This window comes from Scyliorhinus canicula, chromosome 17, assembly GCF_902713615.1.
Source record: "Scyliorhinus canicula chromosome 17, sScyCan1.1, whole genome shotgun sequence".
In the NCBI taxonomy this organism is placed as follows: domain Eukaryota; kingdom Metazoa; phylum Chordata; class Chondrichthyes; order Carcharhiniformes; family Scyliorhinidae; genus Scyliorhinus; species Scyliorhinus canicula.
The window spans coordinates 120,931,380-120,955,114 of record NC_052162.1 but is presented as its reverse complement, the minus strand read 5'-3'; the positions used below and the strand labels follow the sequence as shown (position 1 = coordinate 120,955,114).

Sequence of the window (23,735 nt, the reverse complement as noted above, 5' to 3'; positions counted from 1 at the left end):
ATTTACAGATGGCAGATCAGGTAAGGCTAAGGAAGGGGTGGGTAGGACAGGTGTTCCATTCGGGGCTGGATGCAAAAAATCGGGGGGTGGCGATCTTGGTGGGGAAGTGGGTGTCGTTTGAGGCGCTGAGCATTGTGGCAGACAATTGAGGTAGGTATGTGATGGTGAGTGGTAAGCTGCAGGGAGTGCGGGTGGTTTTGGTAAATGTATGTGTCCCGAATTGGGACAATGTGGGGTTTATGTGGCGCATGCTGGGCCGGATCTCGGATTTAGAGACGGGGACCTGATACTGGGCGGGGACTTTAACACAGTGCTGGACCCGGCATTAGATCTCTTCAGGTTTAGGATGGGTAGGAGGCCGGTCCAGGGGTGTATAGACAGGTACTTGGAGACCAATGATAATGGGGAGGTGCAAGTAGGGGTGGTTTGGGAGGCGTTTAAGGCGGTGGTCAGGGGAGAGCTGATCTCCATCAGGGCCCATAAAGAAGGGAAGGAGAGGAGAGAGAGAGAGAGGCTAGTGGGGGAGATGGTTAGGATAGATAGGAGGTACTCAGAGGCCCCTGAAGAGGGGTTACTCAGGGAGCGGCGCAGCCTTCAGGCCGAGTTTGACTTGTTGACCACCAGAAAGGCAGAGGCGCAGTGGAGGAAGGCGCAAGGGGCGGTGTATGAGTATGGCGAGAAGGCCACAGGATGTTGGCACACCAACTTAGGAAGCAGGAACCAGCGACGGAGATTGGGGGAGTGAGTGAAGGAGGGGGGAGCACGGTGCGTAGTGCAGTGGGGATTAACCGGGTCTTCAGGGACTTCTATGAGGGACTGTATCAGTCTGAGCCCCATCGGAGGAGGAGGGGTTGGGTCGTTTTCTAGACCGGCTAAGATTCCCGAGGGTAGAGGAGGAGCGGGTGGCAGGGCTGGGGTCACCGGTTGGGTTGGAGGAACTGGTTAAGGGACTAGGGAGCATGCAGGCGGGGAAGACACCAGGGCCAGATGGATTCCCGGTGGAATTCTATAGGAAATACGTGGACCTGTTGGGCCCGCTGCCGGTTAGGACTTTCAATGAGGCATGGGAAGGGGGGGTCCTGCCCCTGACGATGTCTAGGGCACTGATCTCCCTGATCTTGAAGCAGGACAAGGACCCTTTGCAGTGTGGGTCGTATAGGCCGATTTCACATCTTAATGGCACCGGCCCAACTGCGCATGCGCGGGACCCGAGTCTCTGGCGCCCCCGAGCACATGGCGCCCCGGGCGACAGCCCGAGTTGCCGGTGCCTTGAGCCGGCCCTGTGAGTGGCCACGAACAGGAGGAGGTCGGAATATTTCCGGCTATACCGAGGAACGAGGCGGGGTGCCCTTTATCCCCCCTGCTCTTTGCGCTGGCGATTGAGCCTCTGGCCATGGCCTTGAGGGAGTCTAGGAATTGAAAGGGGTTGGTGCGTGGGGTGGGGGGGGGGGGGGGGGGGGGGGGGAGGAACACCGGGTATCGTTGTATGCAGACAATCTGCTATTGTATGTGGCGGACCCGGTGGGGGGAATGCCGGAGGTGTTGAGGATCCTCAGGGAGTTTGGGGATTTCTCCAGGTATAAGCTTAACATGGGGGAGAGCGAGCTGTTCGTGGTGCAGCCGGGAGACCAGGAGGGGGGGATTGGTGAGCTTCCGCTAAAAAGGGCTGGGATGAGTTTTAGGTATCTGGGGGTGCAGGTGGCTTGAAGCTGGGGGGGGGCCTGCATAAGCTTAACTTGACGAGGCTGGTGGAACAAGTGGAGGAGGAGTTCAAAAGGTGGGATATGCTGCCGCTCTCCCTGGCGGATAGGGTACAGTCCATTAAAATGATGGTGCTCCCGAGGTTTCTGTCTTTGTTTCAGTGCCTCCCCATCCTGATCTCTAAGGCCTTTTTTAAAGCGGGATAACAGGAGTATTATGGGGTTCGTGTGGGCTAAGAAGACCCCGAGGGTGAGAAGGGTGTTTTTGGAGCGGAACGGGACGTGGGGTGGGGGGGGGGGCTCGCGTTGCCCAATCTCTGTGGGTATTACTGGGCTGCCAACGTGGCGACGGTACGCAAGTGGGTAATGGAGGAGGAGGGGGCAGCTTGGAAGACATTGGAGATGGCGTCCTGTGTGGGCACAAGCCTGGGGGCGCTGGTGACGGCACCGCTGCCGCTCCCTCTGATGAGGTACACGACAAGCCCGGTGGTGGCAGCGACCCTCAAAATCTGGAGGCAAATGGAGACCCTCATTTTAATGGACTGTACCCTACCCACCAGGGAGAGAGGCAGCATATCCCACCTTTTGAACTCTTCCTCCATTTGTCACGGGGGGGAGGTGGGAGCTTCGGTGTGGTCCCCGATACGGGAGAGCCATTGGTTTGCCCCGGGAAAAATGGATGGTGGGTTCCGGAGCTGGTGCAGGGCAGGTATTAGGAGGATGGGGGACCTGTTCATTGACGAGAAGTTTGCGAGCCTGGGGGAGCCGGAGGAGGAATTCGGGCTCCCACCTGGAAATGCCTTCAGATACATGCAGGTAAGGGCATTCGTGAGGTGTCAGGTGGTGGAGTTTCCGCTGCTGCCGGCATGCAGGGTCCAGGACAGGGTGCTGTCGGGGGTGTGGTTGGAGAGGGCAGCAACTTACCAGGTGATGCAGGAAGAGGAGGATGCCTCAGCGGAGGGGTTAAAAGGTAAGTGGGAGGAGGAGCTGGGGGAGGAGATCGATGAGTGTATGTGGGCGGATGCCCTGGGAAGGGTAAACACTTCCTCCTCTTGTGCGAGGCTCAGCCTGATACAATTTAAGGTGCTGCACAGGGCGCACATGACCGGTGCAAGGCTGAGCTGGTTTTTTGGGAATGAGGACAGATGTGTGAGGTGTTCGGGGAGTCCAGCAAACCACACCCACATGTTCTGGGCATTCCCAGCGTTGGAGGAGTTCTGGAGGGGCGTAGCGAAGACAGTGTCAAGGGTAATGAATTCCAGGGTTAAGCCAAGCTGGGGGCTCGCAATATTTGGGATGTCAGATGAGCTGGGAGTGCAGGAGGCGAAAGAGGCCAGTATTCTGGCCTTTGCGTCACTGGTAGCCTGACGAGGATTCTGCTTCAGTGTAAGGATGCGAGACCCCCAAGCATGGAATCCTGGATTAACGACATGGCAGGGTTTATTAAATTGGAGAGGGTGAAATTTGCCTTAAAGGGATCTGTGCAAGGGTTCTTCAGGCAGTGGCAGCTGTTCCTAGACTTCCTGGCAGAGCATTAGGAGATGGTCAGCAGCAACCCGGGGGGAGCGGGGGGGGAGGTGATGTTTGTGTTGGGGGATTTACTACTGTTTACTGGTTAATGTTTATTTGTTTATGCACTTTTGTTCTTGTTTTATTGTCTGTGTAAAGGAGCGGGGGGGGGGGGGGGTTCTATTTTTCCTTTCTGTTATTTATAATATGTGAAAAGTTTGAATAAAAATTATTTTAAAAAACAAAATAACTGAGTGAATCCATTACCAAACTGAGAGCAGATGAACGGCCTCTCCCACTGTGAACGCGCTGGTGTGCTTGCAGATGGGGTGACCGAGTAAATCCTTTCGCACACTCAGAGCAGGTGAATGGCTTCTCCCCAGTGTGAACCCGTTGGTGTGACCTCAGGCTAGATAACGCAGTGAATCCCTTCTCACACTGAGAGCAGGTGAACGGTCTTGCCCCAGTATGAATTCGCTGATGTAACTTCAGGGTGGATGAATGTCTGAATCCCTTCCCACACCGAGAGCAGGTAAACGGCTTCTCCACAGTGTGAACGCTTTCATGTGACTTCAGGCTGGATAATTCAGTGAATCCCTTCCCACACACAGAGCAGGTAAATGGCCTCTCCCCAGTGTGAATGCATCGATGAATCTCCAGCTTAGATCGGACTCTGAATCTCTTCCCACAAACTTCACATTTCCACGGTTTCTCCATGTTTTGCGTCTCCTCGTGTCTCTCCAGGTCGGACAGTCAGTTGAAGCCTCATCCACACACAGAACACGTGTACGGTCTCTCCCCGCTGTGAATGGTGTGATGTTTTTTCAGGCTGTGTAACTGGTTAAAGCTCTTTCCACAGTCAGTGCTCTGGAACACCCTCACTCGGGTGTGGGTCTCGGTGCTTTCCAGTCACAATGATGCTTAAAATCTTTTCAAGCAAACAGATCAGTCAAACATTTCTCCTTCTCGATTTAAAGGCCGATGATATTCAGGTCCCAAGGACTCAGTCAGATTGAGGCGTGCCCGTTGAGATTTCTGTCTGTAATTCCTCTTCCAATAGCTTGTAAAAACAATTTACAAAAGTCATCACTGTCAGTACAGGATAGAAATTCAGAACAGACAATTTTAGTTTCTACGGAACAATCTTTCCTCTCTCATTCCCAAAGTCTGTAAATCTCCATCCCACACACTCTCCCTTCATTCTCACTCTGCTGTATCTAATATTCACCCTCCGAATTATGCTGAGGGTGCTGACTCCACCCCCCACCCTCTTCTGCCGTTCTCCAGGAACACCCACCTCTCCGTGGGGTCTTCCTCACCTACACAAACCATAATCAGCCTATGTGTGTCCAGGTCTGGGATGCTCCTAAACACCCACCTCAAAATCCACATATTCACAATTCAGGCATAAACATTCACCAGGACCATTGGCATCCCCTCCAACCTCCCACTGACCAACACATACCCACCCCCTGGATCCACCACAATGTTCCCCCACCTCAAAACCCACTCGCTTATTAACCAACACCGCCCCCACACTTGTCTTCATGTTTAACCCCGAGTGGAACCCCTGCCCCACCCACCCTTCCTTAGCCTCGTGTGATCTTCCACCTTTATGTGCGTCTCCTGCAAGAACACAACGTCCGTCTTCAAACTCATCAGATGCGCAAGAACACACGATCGTTCAACCGGCCCATTCAACCCGAGGCATAGATTTCAAAAGCAGGGAGGTCATGTTGGAATTGTGTAGAACTTTGGTGAGGTCATAGCTGGAGTAGTGTGTTCAATTCTGGTCGCCACATTATAGGAAGGGTGTAAGTGCACTGGAGGAGGTGTAGAGCCCATTCTCCAGGATGTTGCCTGGGGTGGAACAGTTAAGTTATGAAAAGAGGTTGAATAGGCTTGGGTTGTTTTCAGTGAAGCAGAGAAGACTGAGGGACAACCTGATCGAGGTGTACAAGATTATGAGGGGCATGGACAGGGTGGATAGGGGGCAGCTGTTCCCCTTAGTTGAAGAGTCAGGTACGAGGGACACAAATTCAAGGTGAGGCAACACGGTAGCACAGTAAGTAGCACAGTTGCTTCACAGCTCCAGAGTCCCAGGTTCGATTCCCAGCTTGGGGGTCACTGTCTGTGCGGAGTCTGCATGTTCTCCCCGTGTGTGTGTGTGCATGGGTTTCCTCCGGGTGCTCCGGTTTCCTCCCACAGTCCAAAGATGTGCAGGTTAGGTGGATTGGCCATGATAAATTGCCCTTAGTGTCCAAAAAGGTTAAGTGGGGTTACGGCGATAGAGTGGAGGCGTGGGCTTGGGTAGGGTGCTCTTTCCAAGGGCTGGTGCAGACTCGATGGGCCGAATGGCCTCCTTCTGCACTGTATATTCTATGAGATTCTATGAGTATGAGGTTTTGGGCTGGTTTAGCTCAGTGGGCTAAACAGCTGGTTTGTAATGCAGATCAAGGCCAGCCAGCAGGGTTCAATTCCCGTACCAGCTTACCCGGCCAGGCGCAGGAATGTGGCAACTAGGGGCTTTTCACAGTAACTTCATTCTTGTGACAATAAAAGATTATTATTATTAGGGAGGATTGGAGAAAAAACTTGTTTACCCAAGGGAGGTCATGGTACTTCAGGAGAGCAGCGACCACAACATCACACAACCCTACTATAGCAACCTGTGGTAAAATTTTGAAAACATGAATAAAATATATTTTAAAAAAACTTCACATCAAAATCTGACATTACTCAATTCATTGAATATCAATGGCTTTTAAATCCAGGAGGAGAAATAAGAACATAATAAGAACATAAGAACTAGGAGCAGGAGTAGGCCATCTGGCCCCTCGAGCCTGCTCCGCCATTCAATGAGATCATGGCTGATCTTTTGTGGACTCAGCTCCACTTTCCGGCCCGAACACCATAACCCTTAATCCCTTTATTCTTCAAAAAACTATCTATCTTTACCTTAAAAACATGTAATGAAGGAGCCTCAACTGCTTCACTGGGCAAGGAATTCCATAGATTCACAACCCTTTGGGTGAAGAAGTTCCTCCTAAACTCAGTTCTAAATCTACTTCCCCTTATTTTGAGGCTATGCCCCCTAGTTCTGCTGTCACCCGCCAGTGGAAACAACCTGCCCGCATCTATCCTATCTATTCCCTTCATAATTTTAAATGTTTCTATAAGATCCCCCCTCATCCTTCTAAATTCCAATGAGTACAGTCCCAGTCTACTCAACCTCTCCTCATAATCCAACCCCTTCAGCTCTGGGATTAACCTAGTGAATCTCCTCTGCACACCCTCCAGCGCCAGTACGTCCTTTCTCAAGTAAGGAGACCAAAACTGAACACAATACTCCAGGTGTGGCCGCACTAACACCTTATACAATTGCAACATAACCTCCCTAGTCCTAAACTCCATCCCTCTAGCAATGAAGGACAAAATTCCATTTGCCTTCTTAATCACCTGTTGCACTTGTAAACCAACCTTCTGTGACTCATGCACTAGCACACCCAAGTCTCTCTGAACAGCGGCATGCTTTAATATTTTATCGTTTAAATAATAATCCCGTTTGCTGTTATTCCTACCAAAATGGATAACCTCACATTTGTCAACATTGTATTCCATCTGCCAGACCCGAGCCCATTCACTTAACCTATCCAAATCCCTCTGCAGACTTCCAGTATCCTCTGCACTTTTCGCTTTACCACTCATCTTAGTGTCATCTGCAAACTTGGACACATTGCCCTTGGTCCCCAACTCCAAATCATCAATGTAAATTGTGAACAATTGTGGGCCCAACACGGATCCCTGAGGGACACCACTAGCTACTGATTGCCAACCAGAGAAACACCCATTTATCCCAACTCTTTGCTTTCTATTAATTAACCAATCCTCTATCCATGCTACTACTTTACCCTTAATGCCATGCATCTTTATCTTATGCAGCAACCTTTTGTGTGGCACCTTGTCAAAGGCTTTCTGGAAATCCAGATATACCACATCCATCGGCTCCCGTTATCTACTGCACTGGTAATGTCCTCAAAAAATTCCACTAAATTAGTTAGGCACGACCTGCCTTTTACGAACCCATGCTGCGTCTGCCCAATGGGACAATTTCTATCCAGATGCCTCGCAATTTCTTCCTTGATGATAGATTCCAGCATCTTCCCTATTACCGAAGTTAAACTCACTGGCCTATAATTTCCTGCTTTCTGCCTACCTCCTTTTTTAAACAGTGGCGTCACGTTTGCTAATTTCCAATCCACCGGGACCACCCCAGAGTCTAGTGAATTTCGGTAAATTATCACTAGTGCATCTGCAATTTCCCTAGCCATCTCTTTAGCACTCTGGGATGCATTCCATCAGGGCCAGGAGACTTGTCTACCTTTAGCCCCATTAGCTTGCCCATCACTCCCTCCTTAGTGATAACAATCGTCTCAAGGTCCTCACCTGTCATAGCCTCATTTCTATCAGTCACTGGCATGTTATTTGTGTCTTCCACTGTGAAGACCGACCCAAAAAACCTGTTCAGTTCCTCAGCCATTTCCTCATTTCCCATTATTAAAACTCCCTTCTCATCCTCTAAAGGACCAATATTTACCTTAGCCACTCTTTTTTGTCTTATATATTTGTAAAAACTTTTACTGTCTGTTTTTATATTCTGAGCAAGTTTACTCTCATACTCTATCTTACTCTTCTTTATAGCTTTTTTAGTAGCTTTCTGTTGCCCCCTAAAGATTTCCCAGTCCTCTAATCTCCCAGCAATCTTTGCCACTTTATATGCTTTTTCCTTCAATTTGATACTCTCCCTTATTTCCTTAGATATCCACGGTCGATTTTCCCTCTTTCGTCCGTCCTTCCTTTTTGTTGGTATAAACCTTTGCTGAGCACTGTGAAATATCGCTTGGAAGGTTCTCCACTGTTCCTCAACTGTTCCACCATAAAGTCTTAGCTCCCAGTCTACCTTAGCTAGTTCTTCTCTCATCCCCTTGTAATCTCCTTTGTTTAAACACAAAACACTAGTATTTGATTTTACTTTCTCACCCTCCATCTGTATTTTAAATTCCACCATATTGTGATCGCTCCTTCCGAGAGGATCCCTAACTATGAGATCATGAATCAATCCTGTCTCATTACACAGGACAAGATCTAGGACCGCTTGTTCCCTCGTAGGTTCCATTACATACTGTTCTAGGAAACTATCGCGGATACATTCTATAAACTCCTCCTCACGGTTGCCTTGACCGACCTGGTTAAACCAATCGACATGTAGATTAAAATCCCCCATGATAACTGCTGTACCATTTCTACATGCATCAGTTATTTCTTTGTTATTGCCTGCCCCACCATCTCGTTACTATTTGGTGGCCGATAGACTACTCCTATCAGTGACTTTTTCGCCTTACTATTCCTGATTTCCACCCAAATGGATTCAACCTTATCCTCCATAGCACCGATGTCATCCCTTACTATTGCCCGGATGTCATCCTTAAATAACAGAGCAACACCACCTCCCTTACCATCCACTCTGTCCTTCCGAATAGTTTGATACCCTCGGATATTTAACTCCCAGTCGTGACCATCCTTTAACCATGTTTCAATAATGGCCACTAAATCATAGTCCTTCACGATGATTTGTGCCACCAACTCATTTACTTTATTCCGAATACTACGAGCATTCAGGTAAAGTACACTTATGTTGGTTTTTTTTACCTCTGTTTTGAATCTTAACATCTCCAGTTTTATTCCTTTTGTTATTACTGGGCCTATTCACTGTGCTCCCCTCAGTCACTGTACCTTGTACTGTCGCCCTTATGGATTTCTGACTATGTCTTCTCTGCCTTGCACTTTTCCCCTTACTTCCTTTTGTTTCTGTCCCTGTTTTACTACCTTCCAACTTCCAGCATTGGTTCCCATCCCCCTGCCACATTAGTTTAAACCCTCCCCAACAGCTCTAGAAAACACCCCCCCTAGGACATCGGTTCCAGTCCTGCCCAAGTGCAGACCATCTGGTTTGTACTGGTCCCACCTCCCCCAGAACCGGTCCCAATGCCCCAGGAATTTGAATCCCTCCCTCTTGCACCATCTCTCGAGCCACACATTCATCCTATCTATCCTGACATTCCTACTCTGACTAGCTCGTGGCACTGGTAGCAATCCTGAGATTATTACCTTTGAGGTCCTACTTTTTAGTTTAACTCCTAACTCCCTGAATTCCGCTTGTAGGACCTCATCCCGTTTTTTACCTATATCGTTGGTGCCTATGTGCACCAGGACAGCTGGCTGTTCACCCTCCCCCCCTAGAATGTCCTGCAGCCGCTCCGAGACATCCTTGACCCTTGCTCCAGGGAGGCAACATACCATCCTGGAGTCTCGATTGCGTCCACAGAACTGCCTGTCTATTCCCCTTACGATCGAGTCCCCTATCACTATAGCCCTGCCATTTTTCTTCCTGCCCTGCTGTGCAGCAGAGCCAGCCACGGTGCCATGAACCTGGCTGCTGCTGCCTTCCCCTGGTGAGCCATCTCCCTCAACAGTATCCAAAGCGGTATATCTGTTTTGCAGGGAGATGACCGCAGGGGACACCTGCACTGCCTTCCTACTCTTGCTCTTTCTTTTGGTCACCCATTTTCTATCTCCCTCAGTAACCTTCACCTGCGGTGTTACCAACTCGCTAAACGTGCTATCCACGACCTCCTCAGCATCGCGGATGCTCCAAAGTGAGTCCATCCGCAGCTCCAGAGCCGTCAAGCGGTCTAACAAGAGCTGCAACTGAACACACTTCTTGCACGTGAAGGAGCCAGGGACAGTGGACGTGTCCCTGAGCTCCCACATCGCACACGAGGAGCATGACACGGGTCTGGGATCTCCTGCCATGTCTTAAACCCTTGGTAAACTTAAACAACTACAATTTCAAAATAAAAATAAGTAAATTAGACAATGAAAAGAAAAAGAGAGACTACTTACCAGTCACTTACCAGGGTTAAAGAGCACCTCCTCACACTCTGCACCAAATTACCTCACTGCACCAAATTACCAAATTTCAATCCTCCACTCTGTACGAGTGTCACTCCGGATGAGTCTCCTGGAAAGTGCTTGCTTACTTTGTGCGCAGTCTCTCTGTCTTTTATACAGACCTCAGCTAACCGATGACTCAAAAAATACCTTAACTTCAAAGAGAAGAATACAATGTGCCCCTAAACAGGCCTCAACAGGCCTCAAGTGATTGCCAGATAACTGCCTCTCAGCAATTAGGGTGGGGGTAGCTTCAACCAATCAGACACTAAGCTCCACACTGCACTTTTAACTGAAAAACAGCAGAATTAGATTTTCCACTTACCTTTGCTGATTTACCTCACTGCACCAAATTACCAAATTTCAATCCTCCACTCTGTACGAGTCTCACTCCGGATGAGTCTCCTGGAAAGTGCTTGCTTACTTTGTGCGCAGTCTCTCTGTCTTTTATACAGACCTCAGCTAACCGATGACTCAAAAAAATACCTTAACTTCAAAGAGAAGAATACAATGTGCCCCTAAACAGGCCTCAACAGGCCTCAAGTGATTTTGTTTGATTATTCCTTGTGCTTCAAAATGTTTTCAACATCAGTGTGACTGAAAAAGCACTGAGACACACACCTGAGTGAGAGTGTTCCAGTTCACTGACTGTGGAAAGAGCCTGAAAAAGCGTTGCACCATCACAGCAGGCAGAGACCGTACACGTATTCTGTGTGAACCTTCAACTGATTGTCTTACCCGAAGAGACAGCAGGAAACACCCACACCATGGAGAAACAATGGAAATGCACCAGTGCATTCACACTGGGGATTTAGCTGCTCTCACTGCACAAAGAAGTTTAGAAGGTCATCTGCACTGCAGAGACACCAGTGAGATTTAGTTGTCCATCGACAGTGGAAACCTTTTGACACATTCACACCAGGGTGTGACCATTCTGCTGCTCTGTGTGGGCAAGCATTCCATGTTCCATCCAGCAAGTGGACACACCAGCGAGTTCATACTGATGAGAGGCCATTTGCCTGCTCTGACTGTGGGAAGAGATTCAATACTTCATCGCACCTAATAATAAAAATCTTTATTAGCATCTCAAGTAGGCTTCCATTATCACTGCAATAAAGTTACTGTGAAAATCCCGTAATCGCCACACTCCGGTGACTGTTCGGGTACAGTGAGGGAAAATTCAGAATGTCGAATTCACCTAACAAGCACATCTTTCGGGACTTGTGGGAGGAAACTGGAGCACCCGAAGGAAACCCATGCAGACACTGGGAGAATGTACAGACTCTGCACAGACAGTGACTCAAGCTGGGATTCGAACCCGGGTCCCTGGCGCGAGCCAGCTGATGGGGACGGCAGGAGCTCCCAGTGTGGACCGAGGCTGCTTCCCTTCAGTGGTCACTGAATACAGTGTGGGAACTGGCCATTTAAAGGGGCTGCCTTGACTCACTGGTTTGAGAATCTACACCTTTTCCCCTCTGTGTAACATCGGGGCTGGTCAATGTACTGAAAGCCATTTGCTTCTGTTCTCTTTTGTCTAAAATCAAATTGGAAGGAAAAGAGAATTCCAGACATTATTGACATCACTGTACATATTGCAGACACACATGTATTTATCTTTGATCACAGAATCTCACTGCACAGGACATTCGGCCCATCGTGCCTGTGCTGGCTCTTTGAAATAACTACTCAATTAGTCCCACTATCCTGTCCTTTCCCCATGAACCCTGAAAGCTAGTCCCTTTCTAAAATGTATCCAACTCCCTGTATTGAATCTGCTTCCACCAGCCTGTCAGGCAGTGCATTCCGATCACAACACCTCACTGTGTAAAGATTCATCTTCCTCATTTTCCCTCTGGCTTTTATGTGAATTACCTGAAATCTATGTCCTCTGGTTAACAACCCATTTGTCAGTGGAAACTGTTTCTCTTTATTTACTTGGTGCAAACCGTTCATGATTTTGTCTAAACTCAGATAATAGGGAAATCCTGAACAGTCCCATTGTTCTGCTCCATGGAACAATTTACATCAATGGTTAAATCCAATAAAATTAACCCAGTGACAGCAATGACCAATTGTCTGATTACAACAGGTCTGATTCAAGATGAGGTAATATTAATTCAAGAGGTCAAAGTGGGATTTGTGAGTGATCTTGGGCTTTGTAAATTGGACTCGCGTCGTGGAGACACTGAGTGCTCCTGGGCAAGATTTTGGGAAATCACTGTTGGTTCAGGAACCTGAAGAAGATTCACACTTCTACGAGGGCAGGTCACCCAACTGAGGTGGTGAACGTCACTCATGTACTTCATCAGTATACTGCTTTTTAAAAATAAACATTTGACATTTCAGAGTCCTCTCTTGCCTGATTGTTAAGTCTCTTTCGAATTGAGGCATTTTAGAGGGTCATTTTGGAACTGAGTAAATAAGGCACCTTCAACCAGATTAAACTGAATCTAAATATTAATTATATATCCTTTAAAACAGATAGGGCCTCCAGGATTTCCAAGAAAGATTAACAAGGATGATATTAGAACTGAGTGTTCAGGAGAGATTGAACAGGTTGGGGATATTTCCCCTGGGGAAGAGAAGGTTGAAGACTGACCTGATAGAGACTTTAATGGGTGTCTTAGGATTGACATCATCAGGGTGGCATAGTGGTTAGCACTGCTGCCTCACAATGCTGAGGACCCGGGTTCACTCCCGGCCGTGGGTCGCTGACAATGTGGAGTTTGCACATTCTCCCCGTGTCTGCGTGGGTCTTGCCCCCACAACCCAAAATGATGTTCAGGTTAGGTGGATTGGCCATGCTAAATTGCCCCTTAATTGGAAAAAATAATTGGGTACTCTAAATCTATATAATTTTTTTTTAAGTCATCATTGTGATTACAGAATAGAAATTCAGAACTGACGATCCTAGTTATCACAGAAAATAATTCTTCCTCTCAAACTATAAATGTCTCACCCATACTCTCCTCACTATTGATAACACTAATTTATCCTTCTGTCCTCCTGCTTTTCCCCAAGTCTCCTCCCGTGAAGATGCTGACTCTCGGCTTCAGTTTCACTCTCACCTATTGCCCGCCCCAAGTGCTAAGGACGAACGTCACACTCAATTCCCTTGACTACCAACATGTGATTTGTGTCAGGGTGAGGTCGCTGCCCCTCCTCCACTTTTCTCCCAAACTCCCAGGAGTTTGGAGAGTGTCGGCCGCAGCTCCCACAATCCCCTGCGCTGGCGAAACCGCTCTATCCGCCGCACGGGCAGGTAATCACGTACTGCGCATGTCGAAGGGTGAGGGGAAGCTGCGCATGTGTGGAGGAAAGCCCGCCTCCTGACCTTCCTGCTGAGGTGTTGACCAATGGGAAAGTGGGAGGACCGAAAGGACTCTGGTCCTCCAGCCAATCAGAAGGCAGACGCTGTGTTAATGAACATTGACCATGACACCAACTGAAACTTCTTCCTGTCTCCAACATCTGTGAGTAAAACACTTTCTTTTCTCCCCCTTTCTATTTCTTTTCTCATTCTGACCTTCAATTTGTCACTTGCAGCAACTGAAGGGAAAGGAAGTGAATCCAGGGATGGTGCAGACTCTGGAAAGGTTGACCCAGGTCTCTCTCTCTCTCTTAAAGACATTGATATCCTTTGCTCCCTCAGCTTCATACATTTATTTGTCTGGCTAAAATGTTCACAATTAAAAGGGTTGGTTTCCCCAGAGTTCTCCCTGTGTCTACGCGGGTTTCCTCCAGGTGCTCCAGTTTCCTCCCCCAAGTCCCGAAAGACGTACTGTCTGGTAATTTGGACATTCTGAATTTATCCTCTGTGTACCTGAACACCACGGTAGCATAGTGGTTTGCACAATTGCTTCACAGCTCTGAGGTCCCAGGTTCGATTCCGGCTTGGGTCACTGTCTGTGCGGAGTCTGCACATTCTCCCCGTGTGTCCGTGGATTTCCTCCGGGTAGTCCGGTTTCCTCCCACAGTCCAAAGATGTGCAGGTTAGGTGGATTGGTAATGCTAAATTGCCCTTAGTGTCCAAAATTGCCCTTAGTGTTGGGTGGGGTTACTGGGTTATGGGGATAGGGTGGAGGTGTGGCCTTGGGTGCTCTTTCCAAGAGCTGGTGCAGACTCGATGGGCTGAATGGCTTCCTTCTGCGCTGTAAATTCTATAACAGGTGCTGGAATGTGGCGACTCGGGGCTTTTCACAATAATTTCATTGCAGTGTAATATAAGCCTACTTGTGACAATAAAGATTATTATTATTAGAGTTGGCTAAAATTTTAAAGGGACAGTAAATAAATGTCAGACGGAGCTATGTCTGGTGTTTTTACATGGTACAGATTAGATATTATCATGAAAACAAATTATTCTGGATGCTGAAATCTTAAACAAAAACAGAAAATACTGGACAATCTCAGAAGGTCTGGCAGCATCTGTGGAGAGAAAAATTTGTGGGCAGCACGGTAGCATTGTGGATAGCACAATTGCTTCAGAGCTCCAGGGTCCCAGGTTTGATTCTGGCTTGGGTCACTGTCTGTGCAGAGTCTGCACATCCTCCCCGTGTGTGCGTGGGTTTCCTCCGGGTGCTCCGGTTTCCTCCCACAGTCCAAAGATATGTAGGTCAGATGGATTTGTAATGCTAAATTGCCCTTAGTGTCCAAAATGGCCCTTAGTGTTGGGTGGGGCTACTGGGTTATGGGGATAGGGTGGAGGTGTTGATCTTGGGTAGGGTGCTCTTTCCAAGAGCCAGTGCAGACTCGATGGGCTGAATAAATTCTATGATAATCTATGAAAGGTAACTAATATTTTGAGTCTGGATGACTCTGTGACAGTTGGGGAGAACTGGAAATGGGGTCAGATTTGTACTGTAGTGGGGGAGGGATGGACTGGAGCGGTGGGGCTGGAGAGGGGCCAGCAATAGGTGGAGGTATGGACAAAGATGTCGAGACCAGAAGATAAAAGGAATGCAAATGGTGGTAATTAAGGCTAAGAAGGGTGCTGATAGTGATGCATAAAAAGGTTAGAATGTGTGAATGGCAGAATAAAGGTGAGCAATGTGTAAAGGGCAACTTGAAATAGTTGGAATGGGGGGAGGGGAGGAGAATAATGGTGAGGGAAAAAAACGATCAATGGAAGAAATTAAAACAAAAATAAATTGATAGATAAAAATGGGGTAAAGGTGGTGGAGAGTCTGAGGTTGTTGAACTCCATGTTAAGTCCGGAAGGGTGTAACATGCCTAATCGGAAGATGAGGTGCTGTCTGCCAACTCCAGCACGATTCTACCACCAAACACATCTTCCCCTCACTCCCCCTGTCAGCATTTGGAATTCTCTACCCCAGAGGACTGTGGAACTTCAGTCATCAAGTATTTTCAAATCAGAGATTGATAACATTTCAAGGGAGTGAAGGTGTCGAGGGATATGGGGGATAGTGTTGGAAAATGGTGCTGAGGTAGATCAGCCAATGATCCCATTGAATGGTTAAGCAAACCCGATGGGCAGAATTCCCGACTGCAGCTCCGATTTGTTATGGTCTCTGTGTCCAGGACAGGAAGCAGTGAGCAGGGATCTGTCAATCAGCCTGAATCAGCACCTTCAGGAGAATTGGGAGGGTGAATATTAGATACAGTAGAGTGAGAATGGAGGGAGAGTGTGTGGGATGGAGATTTACACCTTTTGGGGAATGAGAGAGGAAAGAATGTTCCAGAGAAACTAGAATTGTCTGTTCTGAATTTCTATCCTGTGCTGACAGTGATGTCTTTTGTAAATTCTTTTAACAGGAGATTCGAAGAGGATGAATTACAGGCAGAAATCTAATACATGTTGTCTGGATCTGACAGTCCCTCAATTCCTTAGAACCTGAATATCATTGGCCTTCGAATCTAGAAGGAGAAATGTTTGTCTGTTCTGTCAGCTTCAAAAGATTTTAAATATCAGTGTGACTGGAAAAGCACAGACACACACCCGAGTGAGAGTGTTCCAGAGCACTGACTGTGGAAAGAGCTTTAACCAGTTACACAGCCTGAAAAAACGTTGCATTATTCACAGCGGGCAGAGAACTTACACGTGTTCTGTGTGTGGACAAAGCCTCAACTGATTGTCCAAACTGGATAGACACAAGGAGACCGAAAACATGGAGAAACCATGGAAATGTGAGGACTGTGGGAAGGGATTCACAGCACCGTCTGTGCTGGAAATTCATCGGCGCATTCACACTGGGGAGAGGCCTTTCACCTGCCCTCAGTGTGAAAAAGGATTCACTCAATTCTCTGACCTGCAGAAACACCAGCGAATTCACACTGGGGAGAGGCCGTTCATCTGCTCTCAGTGTGGGAAGAGATTCACTCGGTTATCCGCCCTGCAGAGACACCAGCGAGTTCACACTGGGGAGAGGCCATTCACTTGCTCACAGTGTGAAAAGGGATTCAGTCATTCATCTACCCTGCAGACACACCAGAGAGTTCACACTGGGGAGAGGCCATTCACCTGCTCTCAGTGTGGGAAGGGATTCACTCAGTTCTCCCAACTGCGGGCACACCAGCGAGTTCATACTGGGGAGAGACCGTTCACCTGCTCTCAGTGTGGGAAGGGATTCACTCACTTATGGAACCTGCGGACACACCAACGAATTCACTCTGCGGAGAAACCGTTCGCCTGCTCTCAGTGTGGGAAGAAATTCAGACATTCATCCGCCCTGCAGAATCATCTGCAAATTCACACTGGGAAGAGGCCATTCACCTGCTCTCAGTGTGGGAAGGGATTCACTCGGTTATCCAGTTTGCGGACACACCAGCGAGTTCACACTGGGGAGAGGCCATTCGCCTGCTCCCAATGTGGGAATGGATTCACTCGATTATCCCACCTGCAGAGCCACCAGCGAGTTCACACTGGGGAGAGGCCGTTCAACTGCTCTCAGTGTGGGAAAGGATTCACTCAGTCATCCAGCCTGAAGTCACACCAGCGAGTTCACACTGGGGAGAGGCCGTTCACCTGCTCTCAGTGTGGGAAGAGATTTGCTTGGTTATCCAACCTGCGGACACACCAGCGAGTTCACACTGGGGGGAGGCCGTTCACCTGCTCTGAGTAGGTGAGATATTCAGTGATCCATCCCAACTGCGGACACACCGCCAAGTTCTCACTGGGGAGAGGCCGTTCACCTGCTCTCAGTGTGGGAGAGATTTTGTGTTTGATCGCACATGCTCACACACCAAGTTCACAGTTGGTTACAGGGGTTGGATTCCGCTGTTCTGCTCTCAATTGCATCCAGGACTGCATTGTATTAATTCTGTCAGTTGATCAATAGGGATGGGCGGAGGGTTTCTTCCTGCTGGACTGGTTGGTCTCACAAATGTGCCTCCAGTGGGCTGATGATCATTGAGCCGTGTTGTGAATTCCTGGCTTCAACAGAGTGAAAGGGTGTTTGGTGGTTGGAAGATATGTTGTTCCCATTTCTGTTTGGAACCTCTGAAAGCATGCTACCTTGCCAAGATGGGCTATGGTGGTTACATGGTTCCTTTGTTTAATTTATCCACGTGTTTTTCACAAAGAAAACTGTCAAGGTTTGAAAGGCAAGTTGTCTGTGGTAGATTGGGACATTACAACAATAGGTATGACAATAGACAGGCAATCATTAATTTCTACGGTATTATTAGATGTTGACATCAAATGTTGACTGCTTTAAGGAACAAAAAGCCACAGGAAAAGTGATGCAACTGTGGCTAACGAGAAAATTTAAGGATTCCATTAGATCAAAGGAAGAGGCTCATAAAGTGGCCAAAATAGCCGTATGCCTGTGGATTGGTGATTGATTTAGAATTCAGCAAAGGAGGAACAAGAAACTGATAAAGAGAAAATAGAATATGGGATCAAACTGTCGAGAAACATAAAAACTGACCGGAAAAGCTCCGATAGGAATGTGAAAAGGAAAAGATTAGCAAAGACCAATGTGGGTCCATTCCAGGCAGAGACAGGAGAGTTTATAATGGGGAATAAGGAAATGGCAGAGAAACTAAACAATGTGCGTCTGTCTTCACAGAGGAAGATACAGAAATCGTCCCAAAAACACGAGAGAACCAAGGGGACTAGTGAGCACGAGGAACTGGGTGTGGTCAGTTAATCCTTGTTCCATTTGTCTGCTTCAATATTCTCTTGGCTGCCTGGGAGTGGCAGTGGTCACTTGATCGGCGAGGGCAGGGCAGGAGTAACTGTTTATTGGGTCGGGCGGAGGGTCTGTTGGGTGATGGAGTAAGTTTCTGTCCCTGAGTTGTCCTCTTTGGAGACCCCTGGTCTGCTCCTCCTCTGGTCCTCCTCCACAGCCTGGTATGGCAGCTGCTCGGGGCAAGACCATTGGAAACTACAGAGAGTCGTGAACACAGCCCAGTCCATCACACGAACCCACCTCCCATCCATTGACTCTGTCTACACCCCCCACTGCCTTGGGAAAGCAGGCAGCAGAATCAAAGACCCTCCCACCCGGGTTATTCTCTCTTCCAACCTCTTCTATCAGGCAGGAGATACAAAGTCTGAGAACACACACTAACAGATAAAAAACAGCTTCTTCCCCGCTGTTACCAGACTCCTGAATAACTCTCTTATGGACTGAACTGATCTCTTCACACATCTTCTCTACTGAGTAGCACTGCACTCCATATGCTTCACCCGATGCCTGTGTCTATGTATTTACATTGTGTATTTATCCATGTCCTATGTTTTGTTTTTCATGTATGGAACGATTTGTATGGACTGTACGCAGAACAATACTTGTCACTGTACCTCTGTACACGTAACAATAAAACAAATCAATCAAATCATCAATCAATCCTCTCAAGATAGGTTCTGGGGAGGTATTAAGCTGTGGGTTGAAGGGTTTGAGTGAGAGTTTGAGTGTTGTGGATCAATGATGTTGAAGCCCTTGGGTGCGAGGGTGAGGCTGAGGGGGGAGATAGGCCCCCTGCTCCAAGTGGGATTATATAGTGACTTCCTGATGCCCTGCTTGTTGAAGCAGGGCTCCCGTGGGGAGGCAGTGTTTTGTCGCCGATGAGGCTACGCAGCTCTGCCCAGATGATCCTTTTTGTGATGGTGCACGATCAATATTCTTTGATTGGGCTGATGTTGAATCTTGATATTGTAGTTTGAATAAAGAACATCAGACTTTGTTTCATTAACATAAGACCATAAGACATAGGAGCAGAATGAGGCCACTCGGCCCATCGAGTCAGCTCCGCCATTCAATCATGGCTGATATTTTCTCATCCCCATTCTCCTGCCTTCTCCCCATAACCCCTGATCATCTTATTAATCACGAACCTATCTATATCTGTCTTAAAGACACTCAGTGAATTGGCCTCCACAGCCTTCTGCGGCAAAAAGTTCCACAGATTCACCACCCACTGGCTGACGAAATTCCTTCTCGTCTCTGTTTTAAAGGATCATCCCTTTAATCTGAGATAGTGTCCTCTGGTTCTATTTTTCCTACAAGTGGAAACATCCTCTCCACGTCCACTCTATTCAGGCCTCGCCGTATCTTGTATGTTTCAATAAGATCCCCTCTCCTTCTAAACTCCGAGTACGGACCCAGAGTCCTCAAACGTTCCTCATACGACAAGTTCTTCGTTCCAGGAATCATTCTTGTGAACCTCTTCTGGACCCTTTCCAGGGCCAGCACATCGTTCCTTAGATACAGGGCCCAAAACTGCTCATGATGGACTACATGAACGACTTTCACCCCTTCAATGTTTTTTAATAAATGTTTTTATGGGATTTTTGAACAAAGTATATTTACTGTTATGTACACAAAATTTTATATATATATATATGGAAGAGCACACACAAATGAATAAAATAAAATAACTGGTCGGGTATTATGCACTAGTTCAACAACAGCAACTCTGTACAATTGGCAATATTATTTTAACACAAGTAGGCTTCTGTGGTTGGGGGGGGGGGGGAAGACTGGGGAGGTACATATACATTTGGGTGCCAGAGAAACAATTACAGAGGGCAATACGCGAATGGATCTGGTGTTGTTCACCCCTTCAATTGACCGATCACCCCAGTTGAAGTGTGGAACAGCGATTTCCAAAAATCCTGCTCCAGGAACACTGAGTATCTCCATGACTAGAGTCCAACTTGCAACGCCCAAGATCACTCACTAATCCCACTTTTACCTCTTGTATTAACATTACCTGATCTGAATCAGACCTGTTGTAACCAGACAATTGGTCATTATTGTCACTGGGTTAATTTTATTGGATTTAACCATTTATGTAAATTGCTCCTTGGAGCAGAACAATGGGAATGATCAGGAACTTTCTATTATCTGAGTTTAAACAAGATGATTAACGGTTTTGAGTAAAATAAAGAGAAAGAGGGCACGGTGGCAGAGTTGTTAGCACTGCTACCTCACAGCGCCAGGGACCTGGGTTCGATTCTGACCTTGGGTAACTGTGTGGAGTCTGCACGTCCTCCCCGTGTCTGTGTGGGTTTCCTCCGGGTGCTCCAGTTTCCTCCCACAGTCCAAAGATGTGCAGGAAAGGTGGATTGGCCATGCTAAATTGCCCTTTAGTGTGTCTAAAGGTTAGGTGGGGTTACAGGGATAGGGTGGGGGAATGGGCCAAGGTGAGTGCCTTTTCAGAGGGTCAGTGCAGGTCTGATGGGCTGAATGGCCTCCTACTGCACTATAGTGATTCTATGAAAAACTGCCCACTAACAAAGAGGTTGTGTACCAGGGGACATAGATTTAAGGTGATTGACGTAAAAGCCAGAGGGAAATGAGGAAGCTAAATCTTTACACAGTGAGGTGTTGTGATCCGGAATGCACAGTCTGAAAGGCTGGTGGAAGCAGATTCAACACAGGGAGTTGGATAAATACTGGATGGGGACTAGTTTGTAGGATTCATGGGGAAAGGGACAAACTTTCAAAGAGCCAGTACCGGCACTATGGGCTGAGTAGCCTCCTGTGCGGTGAGATTCTGTAATCACAGACAAATAAATGTGTGTCTGCAATATTTCAGGAATGTCTGGAATTCTCTTTTCCCAGTTTCAGAGTAGTCTCCCTTTCCTTCCAATTTGATTTCAGACGAAGAGAACAGGAGCAAATAATTTTCGGTATTTTGACCAGCCCCAATATCTATTCTCAGCCAGCGTTACACAGGGGGAAAGGGGTGGATTCTCAGACCAGCGTTACACAGGGGGAAAGGGGTGGATTCTCAGACCAGCGAGTCAAGGCACTGTCTTTAAATGGCCAGTTTCCATAATGTATTCAGTGGCCTCTGAAAGGAAGCAGCCTTGGTCCACACTGGCAGTTACTGCCCCTCTCCAGTCAGCTGGTTTATGCTCTTGTTGGACGGTCTGCCTGTCAGGATAGGAGCATGTCGATTGAAAAATAAACCTGCATTTATACAGTGCCTTTCATCACCTCGGAGACTCAGACTATTTCATTGGCAGTGAAGGACTTTCTGAAGTGTGGTTGGTTGACAGGTTGTTCACCTGCTCCTTGTGTGGAAAGGGATTCACTCTTTAAACAAACCTGCGGAGACACCAATGAGGAAACACCAGGGAGCGCAGTTCACAAGCACCATGCAGAGGGCCAACTGGGTGATTTTGATTTCCACTTTCCCTGGCCCATGGCACCAGCTTTAATATCACGGCTACAGTCAAGTATGTTTAATTATATATTAAACATTAACAGCAGAATCTATCCATAACATTGTTTTTTCTGCTTTTTTGAGTGTCTTCAATAAAATGTTATTTAGAAGATTCACCCTCATCCTAATCCTGTGTATTTCAGTTCAGATTAACAGGTTCATTTAGAACTCTGAAAGAAATGCTGCAATTAAAACCTCAATTGCCCAGCATTCTTGCAGCAAATTCTGCTGATTAAAAGTCTCCCAGCTTCAGCCTGTGGACTCCACTCAACTGGATGATGTCTGCTGGGGTTCAGGGTCTCCAAGCAGCAGCACAGTGGTTAGCACAGTCGCTTCACAGCTCCAGGGTCCCTGGTTCGATTCCCGGCTTGGGTCACAGTCTGTGTGGAGTCTGCACGTCCTCCCCGTGTCTCCGGTTTCCTCCCACAGTCCAAAGATGTGCAGGTTAGGTGGATTGGCCATGCTAAATTGAACTCCCGTAAAAAAATAACTTTTGGCAATTGGTCAGTAAGTAGGGTACAGACCCTTGAGATTAAAAAGCGCTCCACGTGAGCGGAACGGTGACGCAGTGGTTAGCACTGCTGCCTCAGGCCCCAAGGACCCAGGTTCGATCCCGGTTCTGGGTCATTGTCTGTGTGGAGTTTGCATAGTTTGCCCGTGTCTGTGTGGGTCTCACCCCCACAACCCAAAAATGTGCAGGATTAGCCACGCTAAACTTCCCCTGAATTGGAAAAATAAATAATTAGGTACTTTAAATTTAAATTGGATATTTAAAAATTTTTTTAAAGCGCAGCCCAGTTGCATCAGCGTTCCTCTTACCAGGTGGTGGCTGGTTTACACCACCTCCTGTATTGTTTGTTAGTGTTTAACCACCCTGTAGTCGGTAAGATTCATAGTATTGAAATAAATCAGGTGTATTTTCCGTACCTCTACTGATAAATAACAGCCCGCTATTGAACAGAATCGCCGGGCCCCCCCGACTGGTAGCCTCTCGTGTCTATTGAGGGAGTCTCGGAATAGGGAGTTTGGTACTCTGGGAGTGCCTAAGGGACTTGTTCCAAAGAAGCCTGGGAATAGGGGGGTTGGTACTCTGGGAGTGCCTAAGCAAGGGGCTGGGACACAAAGAAGCCTAGGAATAGGGGGGTTGGTACTCTGGGAGTGCCTAAACAAGGGGCTGGGACACAAAGAAAACTGGGAATAGGGGGGTTGGTACTCTGGGAGTGCCTAAGGGACTTGGACACAAAGAAGCCTGGGAATAGGGGGTTGGTACTCTGGGAGTGCCTAAGCAAGGGGCTGGGACACAAAGAAGCCTGGGAATGGGGGGGGGGGGTTGGTACTCTGGGAGTGCCTAAGCAAGGGGCTGGGACACAAAGAAGCCTGGGAATCGGGGGGTTGGTACTCTGGGAATGCCTAAGCAAGGGGCTGGGACACAATGAAGTCCAGGAATAGGAAAAGGATATTCAAACACCTTGTGGAAGGTGGCCAGTGACAAAAGGCTCCTCAAGGGATCCATTGTGTCAATGGGGTGTAAGCAGGTGATACTGGGACCGTCTGGGATTATCCAGAGGGAAAAAATAAATAGGTGAGTATTGGTCCATGAGTTTTACAAGGAGTCAGTGTGGGAATTTGTGCTCTGTGAACACCTTGATGAACAAAAGCAAGTGTTAGAAAAAGTGAGAGAGGTTAGAGTCTCCAGTGTCAGTCCAAGGGGATTTGATGTGTGATTTTAGGGACCTAGAGATGGATAAAGATGACGGAGATATAGATTGGGGAGATATGGCTTTTGAGTTTGGAAAAGCTAAATTGACAATTTGGAAAAGAGTTTGAATGACAACGTTCTGAATGCATATTTGAAAGAAAAATGTCTGAATTGGG

At 47.6% G+C, this 23,735-nt stretch overlaps 2 protein-coding genes across 2 annotated transcripts in view; both read left to right on the top strand.

Annotated features, from left to right (window-relative positions):
• Positions 1–23,735, top strand: part of LOC119951774 (zinc finger protein 229-like) — a 711,453-nt gene that overhangs the window by 267,565 nt on the left and 420,153 nt on the right. The gene's annotated exons all lie outside the window — the stretch shown is intronic.
• On the top strand, positions 16,191–18,148 carry LOC119951808 (oocyte zinc finger protein XlCOF6-like). The gene has a single exon (XM_038775170.1). The coding sequence runs from the start codon at positions 16,349–16,351 to the stop codon at positions 17,300–17,302; it is 954 nt and encodes a 317-aa protein (XP_038631098.1). The 5' UTR covers positions 16,191–16,348; the 3' UTR covers positions 17,303–18,148.